At 38.7% G+C, this 13,106-nt stretch overlaps 1 protein-coding gene across 8 annotated transcripts in view; it reads right to left on the bottom strand.

The window, feature by feature from the left end:
- Positions 1-13,106, bottom strand: part of REV1 (REV1 DNA directed polymerase) — an 85,282-nt gene that overhangs the window by 59,763 nt on the left and 12,413 nt on the right. For all 8 annotated transcript variants that reach the window (XM_047781445.1, XM_047781444.1, XM_047781439.1 and 5 more), the window contains 2 exons: positions 2,031-2,091; positions 385-511 (listed from right to left, as the gene is read on the bottom strand). In XM_047781445.1, the coding sequence (XP_047637401.1) occupies positions 385-511; positions 2,031-2,091 (188 nt within the window). The remainder of the gene's footprint in view (positions 1-384; positions 512-2,030; positions 2,092-13,106) is intronic.

Raw genomic sequence — 13,106 nt, 5'->3', positions numbered from 1 at the left:
CCAGCCCCAAAGGACCTCCGGTAATTACAGCAGAAGAGTTACCAATAAAATGGCCCTACCAGATCGCGTGCTATTCAAGCTCACAGTTTGCAAGCCCTCACAAATGTGTGGTGAGCTAGTTGAAGCAGGAGGACCACAATTTTTCATTGTAAACCTCATTTGACTTTTAAAAACTGGATGCTTTGATAAAAATTAAAATAAGATGGGGGCAGGTACGGGAGGGATGGAAAGGAACTAAGAAGGAGGAGTGTCCAAGCAGAGGATTTTACCTTCGACTTCCTTACGCATAAGATAAAGAATTAAAAACAACTGAAAACAAATCACTGTCGATCCTAATAAAAGTACATGTCAAAATACGGTACCTAAGAATAAAAAGTACTCAACCTGTATATCCATTCACATAGATGGCAACTCCACTAAAAATCGTAGATGTGGTCCCATCCTTCTGTATAGCAGCATCTGATCGAAACTGTTGCTCCAATTTCTGGACCTTGGCAGCCATATACCCACCCTAGAATTAAAGAAAAAGGAAGCCAATCACACATTTTATTTTCTTGCCAGACTGTTTTTCTTTTTTTTTAATTCTTATTTTAAAAAAATAATAAAAGGCCTTATTCTGTGCTAGTGACCAAGGCATGATTACCCATGACATGAGGTACAATACACATGAATCAGAACGCAGGGCAATAAAACCTCAGGTCAAGAAGGCTCTTCCTTCTGTCAACTCAATTCTGAGTATTACATGTTTTCAGTGGTAAAAGAAAAAGTTAAGTCAAGAGTAACGAATTTATTAACATCACAAAACAGTGATCTTATTTACAAAGTCAAGCAAAAAATTAGACCGAAGTTTAAACCAATAAAAATTTGACAAGTGGTCAATGAGAGTGTATTTTAGACTGGCTTCCACTATCTTCTGTGTACAGGAAGCTAAAGATTAATAACTTCAGGTAAACTGAAGCAGTCTGACAAATCAGTAGTCCTTCATAGACACAGATAAGAATATAGCAAATGATTCAACAGCTAAATTATGGATCTAATCAATTTGAGAGTAATACTAATTTTCATAACACCAATCTTAAAAAATATAAAAACATTATAATTTTTGCTAAAAACCTTTACAAAGCTATGAATTCAGATACAGCTTTCCTGAACATTGAAATAATTAAGCTTATAGCACTGGCAACTATATCTAGTCACTTATGATGGAGCATGATAATGTGAGAAAAAAGAATGTATATGTGTGTATGTGACTGGGCCACCTTGCTATACAACAGAAAATGGACAAAACACCATAAACCAGCTATAATGAAAAAAATAAAAAATCATTAAAAAAATAATTACCTTTCATCAATTTAAATGATTAAGTCTTTACTAATTTTACTTTATTAATAACATTTTTAAAATAAAGCTGTAGGTGTCTAGAAGTGGTATTTATATTTTTCCAAACTGGAAATGATTTCACTTTTTGATTATTCAAATATTACATGCTATCAAAAAAATTTTTTTTCAGAAAATACAAAGAAGAAAATTTAAATTAGCTGTGATCCCATTCATTGTTAACATTTCGGGATCTTAACTTTCAAAGTTCATTTCTGTGCCTCAGAACAGAGAGGTTTTACACAGACAAGATCATACGTAACATTCCTTTATAATACACGCTCTTTGTCAAGGCCATCTTGCCAGGTTAAGAAATAAATAGCAGATGATAGGTGCATACTATCCCACTGCACAGAGATAACTTACTCGACAAATCCCTTATCACTGGATATCTGTGTTCTCCTGTTTCTCAGTATCATTAGCAATGTTGCAATAAAATTATCATACAAGTAAATTTTGCGCACCAGAACACTCATTTCCTCAGGACAAAATTTCTCAAAGTTTATAAAAGCTTTCAGCACATTGTGAAAACAAAGAGTTGGTGTCTCAAGTGATTTACAATTTAGAAAATGCCTTAAACCACATTGTAAACTAAAAGAATGAAAAATACCTAGACAGTTCAATATAATTATTTTTATTCTTTTAAAACACACCCATTTTTCCCAGCTGTCTTCAGCTCGCTTCCTCCATCCACCTCGTCTCATGGTGGAGCGTCTGTATTAAAGAAAAAGAAATATGTCATTTTCCTAACACAGTGTACTACTAATTGACATTTTATTTCAATATCAAGAAAAACAAGAAAATAAATCCAAATGTTCCATTCGGAAAGTTCAAGGTATATCATTTCCCTGCTTCACAAGTGAAGTTTGTTCCCCCCACAACTCCTTACAGATAAGTTTTAATTATAACTATTTAAAATAGTTATAATTAAAATAGCAGAAATTAATCTGACCAGCATCCATGAGGATGAAGGTCTGATCCCTGGCCTCCCTCAGTGGGTTAAGGATCCGATGTTGCAGTGAGCTGTGGTGCAGGTTGCAGACACAGCCTGGATGTGGCATTGCTGTGGCTGTGGTGTAGGCCGGCAGCTACAGCTCCAATCTGACCCCCAGCCTGGGAACCCCCATAGGCCACAGGTGTGCCCCTTAAAAAAGAAAAAATTAATTTTAATAGGAAAAAACTTTTATGCATCTTTGAGCATCACTCCTAACACCCACATACATGAAACATCACCAAATCCAACTAACATACTACTGTGCTTACTTGCTGACAGTAATTAGTGTTAACAGAACCTAAGGAAACATTTTCCTTCATGAATGGCCCTATAATGTGGCTCTTTAATTCTGTCTTTGCTATTACATCCTGAACACGTAAGAGTGCATAGTGTAATTCATCTATTATGCAAAAATCCTGAAAGAGGTCAATCAAAGCAATACGACTAGGGGACATGATGCAGAAAGATTATCACCGATAATAAATTAATAAGCCTGGCATTCCTTATGGCAACACACGATCAGCTGTACCATAAAGCCACCAAAATGGCTCATCTCAAGTATCGGTTGGCTTAGTAACAAGCAGGGTAGAAATCAAAGCAGGCATTAAATGAAACTCCTTGTAAAGTCAAATTTTTCTAACCCAAGTGGCTCCATCTTGGGTCATGACTGTGTTATTCTTCACAAAATTAATATCTCCATTTAAGCATTTTTCATCTAGTAACCATATAGGTTAATATCAAAAGGTTACCATATGCCACTGGAGAAGGCTTACACATTATCTAAGTTAAATTGAATTTGATATGGTTTAAAAGAATCTTTTATTGAGTAACACCTTAAAACAGCCAGACTTTTCCATATACATCAGCAGATATTTTCTTTCAAATATTTCTATTCTTAGTATAAATACAATATTTAGTTTCTCCATGCTGACTTTACATTATTTATGATTTTTTTCTGTCTGCTTTTTTTTTTTTTTTGCCTTTTCTAGGGCCACTCCCAAGGCATATGGAGGTTTCCAGGCTAGGGGTCTAATCAGAGCTGCAGACGCCAGCCTACACCAGAGTTACAGCAACGCGGGAAGCCACAGCAACATGGGATCTGAGCCAAGTCCCTGACCTACACCACAGCTCACAGCAACGCCGGATCCTTAACCACTGAGCAAGGCCAGGGATCGAACCCGCAACCTCATGGTTCCTAGTCAGATTTGTTAATCACTGTGCCATGATGGGAACTCCTGTGCGCTCTTAAAAGGTACCTGAAAGACATGCAGAAAGAGTCCAACAGAGAAACAAGGGGACAGTAGAAAGAGCTCAGAGAACAGGAGGCAAAGTGATAACCCCATCCAGTGTGGTAGAGGCCAGAGGAGAGTGGGCTGTTTTGTTTCATTTTGCCTTTTACATGTGACAATGGTAAGGATGTGGCTACCCAATGTGTTCGTCCAGAAGCCCAGGACTGCCATTTTGCCCAGGACAAAAAACAAACAAACAAAAAAACGACCTACAGAGACTCCAGATATGGGATTTTTTTTTTTTTTTTTTTTTTTTTGCTTTTTAGGGCTGCACCCATGGCATATGGAAGTTCCCAGGCTAGGGGGTGAGTCGGAGCTACAGCTGCCGGCCTACACCACAGCCATAGCAATGCAGGAGCCAAGCGGTGTTTGTGACCTACACCACAGATCAAGGCAATGCTGTATCCTTAACCCACTAAGCAAGGCCAGGGATTGAACCAGCAACCTCATGGTTCCCAGTCAGATTTGTTTCTGCTGCACCACAACGGGAACACCTAGATGTGGGATTTAAGGTAAACTTTATTTTTTTCTTTTTCTTTTTTTTCTTCTTGGGGCCACACTCACAGCATATAGTGGTTCCCAGGCTAGGAGTCAAATTGGAGCTGCAGCTGCCGGCCTACGCCACAGCCACAGCCACACCTGATCCAAGCTGCGTCTGCAACCTACACCACAGCTCATGGCAACACAGGATCCGTAACGCACTGAGTGAGGCCAGGGAATGAACCTGCGTCCTCATGGATACTAGTCGGATTTGTTTCCACTGAGCAACGATGGGAACTCCTCAAGTAGACTTAAAGTAACCAAGTTTATTCTGCTCAAAAACAGAAAGACAAATGCCAGAGTATCGGTAAAGAACTGGGAAATACTAGAAATGACTAAATGGTAACTCTAGAATTGAAAGATACAGTATTGAAAATTAAGAGTTTAATAAACAGATAAAAGCAAAAAAAGAATAGCTGGAATAAGTCAGAAGAAAATGTCCAGACAAAGCACAAAGGAATGGAGCATATGGACATGAGGGCACGATATACAGAGGATACTGAGAGAGTCCAATTTAAACAAATTGGGGAGTAGGAGTTTCTGCTGTGGCTCAAAGGGATCAGCAGCATCTTGGCAGCACCAGGATGCAAGTTCAATCCCAAGCCCACACAATGGGTTAATAATTCAGCATTGCCACAACTGCAGCTTTGGTTGCAAGCGCAGTTTGGATCTGACCCCTGGCCGGGAGACTCCACATGCCGGGGGGTGCGGTGGGGGGAGCCAAAAAATGAAGGGGGAAAAAAAATGGGGTGGGGAAGAAAAACAGAAGTTACATTTAAAGAAATAATGATTAAAGACATCAAGCCACAAATTCCAGAAGACTAATGAACCCCAAACAGGAAAAAATAGAAGCTATGTCTAGACACATAATAGTAAAACTATGAAAAACTAAAGTGGAAAAAAAAAATCTTAAAAGCTTCCATGGGTGGGAAAAATAAAGATTCCATTCAAAATACTCAAAGGAGCAGCAATTAAACAGACAGCTGCCTTTGCAACAGAAACAAGAGAGCCAGAAGACAACAGTGCTAAAAGATGATGATTACTTGGAGTTCCCTTTGTGGCACAGCAGTAATGAGCCCGAGTAGGATCCATGAGGACCCTGGTTTGATCCCTGACCTTGCTCAGTGGGTTAAGGATCTGGTGTTGCTATGAGCTGTGGTGGAGGTCACAGACATGACTTGGATCTGGCGTTGCTGTGCAGGCTGGCAGCTACAGCTCTGATTTTACTCCTAGCTTGGGAACCTCCATGTGCCGTGGGTGTGGCACATGGCAAAACAAAACAAAACAAAAAAAAGATTACTAACCTAGAATTCTGTACCTAGAGACAAATTCAGTCAAGAAAGATGAAATAAAGGCCAGGCAAATTAAGACCTTAATGCTAGCAGCAAACCTGTCTAAAGAAAATTCTAAAGGAGATCCCTTAAGTAGAAGGAAAATTCTCTAAGGTGGAAGCTCAATAATAATGAAAACAAATGCAGCAAGGAAAACTACATACCTGGATAAATCAATGTTAAAAACTGAATAAAACTATAACGATCTGTTATTGTTTGCAGCATAATATAGAACATATGTGAATCAAAAAATTATAAATAAAAGACTAGTGGTAGAGGAATTATTTCTAATCCAGGCTCTGCCTTTAACTGGCTTCATTAATATCTTGTAAATCTTCATCTCTCTGAGTCTCAATTACTTTATTATCTGAGTGGCTGACTACTAACCAGAGTTCCCCTTGGTGCGATGCACAAGACACAGTGAACAACTCTTTTCAGAAACTAAATGTAAAAAATTAAGACTGCTATATCCACCTACTTAAATAATGTACTGCAGCCTCAGAAATTTGATTATGTAACAACTTGGATGTTCTTTCTACATTTGTTTATTTACATGCATTTTTAAATGTATTCCAGAAAAGATGTAAGTCAGCTTGTCCAATCAAATTCATTAAATAATCCATGTATAGACTAAGATGGCCCATGACAGACAGTGGATTTGGGCTAAACATCTAACTGTAAATCTGGTCTTTGCTGAATACTAAGGTGGCCAATTAACCAGCCCCGTCACTGCTGGATGGCATCAATTGTCTGATTTTCTTCTGTCAGAGGGGAGATGCTAGCAGGTTTAGTATAATGCTGTAGAGATTACATTTCACAACACATTTATGGTGTTTAAGAAGTGATACAGGAGTTCCCATCATGGCTCAGTGGTTAACGGATCCGATTAGGAACCATGAGGTTGCGGGTTTGATCCCTGGCCTCACTCAGTGGGTTAAGGATCCAGCACTGCCATGAGCTGTGGTTTTTAGGTTGAAGATGGGGCTTGGATTCCGTGTTGCTGTGGCTCTGGTGTAGGCCAGCGGCTATAGCTCCGATTTAACCCCTAGCCTGGGAAGCTCCATATGCCACGGGTGCAGCCCTAGAAAAGACAGGAAAAAAAAAAAAAAAGTGATGCAGAGTCCATATAAAGGGGACACCACACTACATGATCTACAGAGCAAAGCTAAAAGGATACTTCCCCTATATAAAGCACACGCTATGCTAGGCACTATTGAGATTAATGAAACCACAAGCTTGAGTTTTTGTATGAGTTCCAACATGAACTTTACAATATGAAAAGAAATGAGCATCAGTTAAGGAAACTCTAAGGCTACACAGGAACTTAAGGGGAACTTAAATGGAAGATTTTTGACAGTAAGTGGGGGAGGGTGTTAAAAAAAAAAATAAAACACCACTCTGGAGTATAAAGCAAACTACAGTATCTAAAATATTAAATCTATTCTTTGATGTGGAGTTGTATGAGCTATTTATGTGTTGGATATTACTTCTTTATTGGTCATATTATTTGCAAATATTTTCTCCCATTCAGTAGGCTGTCTTTCCATTTTGTCAACGGGTTCCTTTGCTGTGCAAAAGCTTTTTAAGTTTAATTAGGTCCTATTTATCTTTGCTTTTATTTCCTTTACTTTAGGAAACAGATCTGCCTATGTCTTCTTGTGAGAGTTTCACAGTTTCTTACCTTAGGTCTTTAGTCCATTTTGAGTTTATTTTTGTATATGGTGTTAGAGAACGTTCAGGTTTCATTTTTTTATATATAGCTATCCAAAAAGATACATGCACCCCAATATTCACAGCAGCATTATTTAGAATTGCCAAGTATGGAAGCAACCTAAGTATCCGTCAACAGATAAATGGATAAAGAAGATTGGTACACGTATATATACAATGGAATTCTATTCAGCCATAAACAAAAAAAGAAGAAAATTGTGCAATCTGCAGCAACATGGACGGATGTGGAGGGCATTATGCAAGTGAAATAATGTGGAGAGAGAAAGACAAACATCGTGTGATATCACTTATGTGTACAATCTAAAAATTATAAGAAGCTAGTGAATATAACAAAAAAGAGGCAGACTCACATATAGAACAAGCCAGTTGCTACCAGTGGAGAGAAGTACATGAGGGAGGGGGAATCTAGAGGTAGGGATTAAGAGGTACAAAACTATTAGGTATAAAACAAGCTACAAAGATATACTGTACAACACGGGGAATCTAGGCAATATTTTATAATAACTTTAAATGGAGTATAACCTTTAAAAACTGACTCGCTATAACGTACACCTGTAACATGTAACAGTGTAGAGCAACTATACTTCACTAAAAATGGTAAATTATTTTTAGATTTATGGATAAATGACTTAAAACTTTAAAATTTTAATAAAATTTAAAAATTTTTTAAAATAATAAAATGTGAAACTAAAGACCTAAAATGCCGGTCAAGAACAAAAACAGGCCAACCCTGTGTTCGGCAAAGCTTCCAGACAATCTAAGAGTAGGGCCAAAGGAAAGGGAGGCTCAGGTGACAAGAAGCAAGCAGTCTAAGTAGGTTTATCTCATGTCTGCAGATATGCACACAGCATCAAAGACTGCTCATACTGCACTCATTTCAGTGAGAGCTACATTTATTTCCCTTCTGATACTCGAAACATAACTGAATGGAAAATATACTCTACATAAAATTACCATGGACTGTGTATATGACAGGAAGTCAATACATTCTTGGTGAATAAAGAAAATGAACTTACGCGTAAGAGCTGAAGCATGGGAGCAGTATTATGTCTTGAGTATAATGTATCCCAAATATATCAATATTTGAAACTGTACCTTGCATATTTAATCTTCTCTTTCTCTCATTTTAAAACATCCTTCCAGAGATTCCCAATCTTATTCTGTGCTGTTTAAAAGTCAGCAGCATGGGAATTCCCATCATGCTTCAGTGGAAACAAAACTGATTAGCATCCATGAGGACGCATGTTTGATCCCTGGCTTCGCTCAGTGCGTTAAGGATCTGGCACTGCCACAAGCCATGGCAAGTCTCAGGCGAGGCTGAGATCTGTCGTTGCTGTGGCTGTGGTAGAGGCTGGCAACTACAGCTCCAAATCAACTCCTAGCCTGGGAACCTCCATATGCCATGGGTGCAGCCCTAAAAAGACAAAAAAAAAAAAAAAAAAAAGGTCAGCAGAATGATAAGACACTGCCTCTCCCCAAAGTGGTACACAGACAAGATCAGCACCTTTGGAGTGTGAAACCAGAGAATAGGTTACCTATACTTCTAACCTGGATGCTGGTATTGCCACATATCTGTTAACCAGCAAGGATTCTAGAAAGTGACTCTGCCTATGCCTTGGAAGTCATATGAGAATAGATGACTGATCTGCTTCTTCAAATAGGACTTTCCCTAGAACAGGTATCTCAGCTTGACAGAAAGAGCAGCCCTCAGAAATAACACAACCTCCGGGTTCCAAGCAACCTTCTAAATCACAATGCGTCCTCCTATGACCCTGCCCACTAAGAGAATGCCCTTTAAAATCAAGCCGGACTTGAAGTAAAAACTGCCTTCTAGTTTTCAGATGAAACTCCTGCAGACTGGTTTCCCAGTCTAGTTCCACAATGTGTGATGGCCTTGATGAAAACAATAAACATTTCTGAGACTGTAATACACAACCTAAAGTAGCCTATTAACCTCGCCTATCCAAGCGTTAATGTAAAAGCCAGTTTCTGGGTTTTTAAAAACTAGTTAAAAAAATTAAGAATGCATTCATGTATGCCAAAGTACACTAGCATTTCGGGCATTCCCCTAATAAACATGAGTTTATACAAATCTACCCTGTCAGGCCATAGAGTGAAAGTCAAATGAGATCACATATGTGGAAACTCTTTGAAGACCATAAAATACAAATGTCATTAATTTAAGTAACCTATTCATGGTATACAACACAATAGACTTAGTGACACAAGATCTGGGCTCTAATCCCAGCTCTACTGCTGCCTGGCTATATGCTTTGAGGTGAGGCCAACAGCAGGTGGATTCCTCAGCTATAAAACAAAGTGTGACTAGTGCTCCACAGAATCTCTGCAGGGCCACAAGCTGGATGCAGGAGGAAACAAGAGCTGGGGGTAAATAAAAACAAGCAAAGTTCTACTCTCCAAACCCACTTCAACTTTAGCAACCCTGCTTTTATAAGTTTTAGATCATTTGGGGTCTGATTAAGATAGTTTGACTCTCCCATGCTCTTACAAAGAATCTTGGGAGGGTCCTGCTTATGAAAAACTGTATTGAAACTACTGATACATACTTCCCCCCTAACTTCATTCCATCTCTACTGGAGTACACTGTCATCAGTTCACTCTGGAATTCCTATGTGCATTTTAAAAGGCTGTCAAATGCCCCTAAAAAGAACTTCCTTCTGTCTTCATTACTATGATTATTCGTGGATTTTAATATCTCCCCACAGAATGATGTTAATCACCGGGAACAATCATTTTCATGCAAAAGTAGTATTTCATGTATTTGCTAAAGGGTTATTAACATTATGAGGTTCCAATAATGTTAGAACATTATTCTAACATTCATCTGTGATCTTCAGTTAAAGACTGTCAGTTAATCACACGCCAGCAAAATCCCCACTATATATGCAGAAAATGCCCAAACACATATTCATTAGTGTTAATCTACTGGTTACATATTCTTAACACTAAAGTATACTATTAAGTAATGAAGCTGACTCTGAGTGGCTTTTACTTAGTCTCATTATTCTAGCCATATGTCTATCTTATCTTCGTTTTAATAGGAAAGAAATAGTTGCTCAGTCAACTGGAATATACAAATGAATATGCAATGGATAAATGGATGAGCATATTACAGTAGTATAATATGCCATGGACGTGACACAAACACAAAGAAAGCAACCTGCAGCTACCCAGACCATCACCAGGTGAGATCGAAACAAGACAAGTTTACTGTGGCTCCCACCAAATTGCTGCTCAACATCTCTCCTCATCATGTTTCTCTCATCAGGGCTTCTTTCTTTACCTCAGTCAGCTGTCAATTCTCTGCCAACAAGAACTGGCTTAAGGTATGACCCATTCCAGGGACATGTGTATTTAAAAGGGCTTCTCTGTGACCATTCAATGGGGGAAGTCTTTTGGACAAATGAAGTTGGGAAAACTGGATATCCACATGCAAAAGAATGAAGCTGGACCCTTATCTTACACCACATACAAAAATTAACTGAAAATGGATCCAAGACCTAAATGTAAGTCCTTAAATTATAAAACTCTTAGAGGGGAGTTCCCTGGTGGTCTCTCAGTTAGGATCCTGCACTTGCACTGCTGTGGCCCGGGTTTAATCCCTGGTCTGGGAACTAAGGTCTCACATCAAGCTGCCGCACACTGTGGCCAATAAAAATAAAATGTTTAAAATAAAACTGTAAAACTCTTAAAAGAAAATATAGGAAGAAACACTTCATGACACTGGATTTGGCAATGATTTCTTGGCTATGACACCAAAAAGCATAGGCAACAAGGAAAAAATAAATTGGAAGATATCAAAATTTTAAAATGTGAAGCAAGACACAATCAACTGAGTAAAAGGCCCAGAATGAGAAAATATTTTAAAATCTAGGGAGTTCTCATTGTGGCTCAGCAAGTTAAGAATCCAAGTAGTGGAGTTCCAGTCGTGGCTCAGTGGAAATGAATGTGACTAGCATCCATGAGCACAATGGTTCGATCCCTGGCCTTGCTCAGTAGGTTAAGGATCTGGCATTGCCATTAGCTGTGGCGTAAGTCACAGATGCATCTCGGATCTGGCATTGCTGTGGCTATGCCACAGGCTGGCGGCTACAGCTCTGATTTGACCTCTAGCCTGGGAACATCCATACGCTGCAGGTGTGGCCCTAAAAGACAAAAAAAAAAAAGGACGAAAAAGATTTAAATAGACATCTCTTGAAAGAAAATATACAAATGCACATTAAGCACATGAAAAGATGCTTAACATTACTAACCATTAGAAAAATGCTAATTGAACCCCCAATGAGGTACCATCTCATACCCATTAGGATGACTACCATCCAAAAAAAAAAAAAACCAGAAAAGAAGTGTGAACAAACATGTGAGGAAATTGGAACCCTTGCGCACTGTGTGGGAACGTAAAATGTAGTAGCCATTATGGAAAACTCTATGGTGGTACCTCAAAAAATTAGAAATCACACTGCCATATGATCCAGCAATTCCACTCCTGGGTACATATCCAAAAGGACCAAAAGCAGGGTCTTGAGATATTTGCACACCCATGTTCAAAGCACCATTATTCTCAACAGTTAAAAGCCAAGTGTCCATTGGTGGAGGAATGGATGAACAAAGTGTGATATTTACAGAAAGTGGAATTATTATTCGGCTTTAAAAAGGAAGGTAATTTCAACAAATGCCACAACATGATGAACATCAGGAGAAGTCATATCAGCCAGTCACAAAAAGACAAATGCTGTGTGATTCTACTTATATAAAGTATCTAGAGTGGTCGGATTTGTAGAGACAATTCAGAAAGGTGGCTGTCAGGGTTTGGGAAGAGGGAGAGTGGAGAGTTAGTTTAATGGGCACCGTTTCAGTTACATAAGGTATAAAGCATTGTGGGAAGATGGTTACAAAATAATGTCAATGTACTTAACGCCACCGAACGGCATACTTAAAAATGGTTAAGATGGTAAATTTTAGGTTTTGTGTATTTTACCACAATTAAAACTTTTTAAAATATTTTAATGAGCAAAGAAAGTCTGGGGGAAAAAAAAAAGATTCTGACACTGGAAATTCTCGACAGGCAGGGACTGGCAAACTATAGAAAGGTTACTGAGATGTTCACTTAGAATGCAAGGCTGGGAAAGAGGCTTTCTTCTCCAGGAAATTTGTATGGCGTATCTGGGATTGTTTTCTTGGGAAGGGCACTGGGAGGCAACATGCAGAAATAATTTATTAAGGCCAAGTATTGTCCTCATAAGTGACTAAGTAAACCAAGTGCTAGGACACAGTCACTAACGAGCTTTGACAAAGCTGTTCCAATGTGCTCTTATTTGCCCTTAAATGGCAAAGGCTTGAACACCAAGTAAAAAGCTGTTTTGAGGCTCTGTTCTAATTCAACCAGAGACCATTATCATCTAAGGCTGCAGATCACTGATGCTGTAAGGGCACAATGAAGATTTTTCCAAGGGGTCTTTACATCTCCTATTTATCTTGACGACACATTTATGGAATAAGTAGGCCGAATACTGGTTATTTTGCACACAGGAACCTTCTAGGGTAGAAGGGCTAAAACAGAACATTGGATAAGGCTACAGAGTCCATTTGTGGTACAAAATCACATTTATCTTGTACAAACCTATGTCCCCAGACCTTCAATGAGAAATGAACAATGAACAGTGTTATCAAAATAATAAACTTCTGAAAAGTAAGAACACTCCAGGTGAATTGAACTAGCCTAATATAATTCCACAAAACACAAACTTTGACTCTAGCATCTGTCTGGGTCACAAACAATAATAGCTTATCCATCTGACAGAAGGACCAAGGAGAAAAACAGAC

This window comes from Phacochoerus africanus, chromosome 5, assembly GCF_016906955.1.
Source record: "Phacochoerus africanus isolate WHEZ1 chromosome 5, ROS_Pafr_v1, whole genome shotgun sequence".
Classification (NCBI taxonomy): Eukaryota; Metazoa; Chordata; class Mammalia; order Artiodactyla; family Suidae; genus Phacochoerus; species Phacochoerus africanus.
This window is presented reverse-complemented; position numbering and strand designations above follow the sequence as displayed.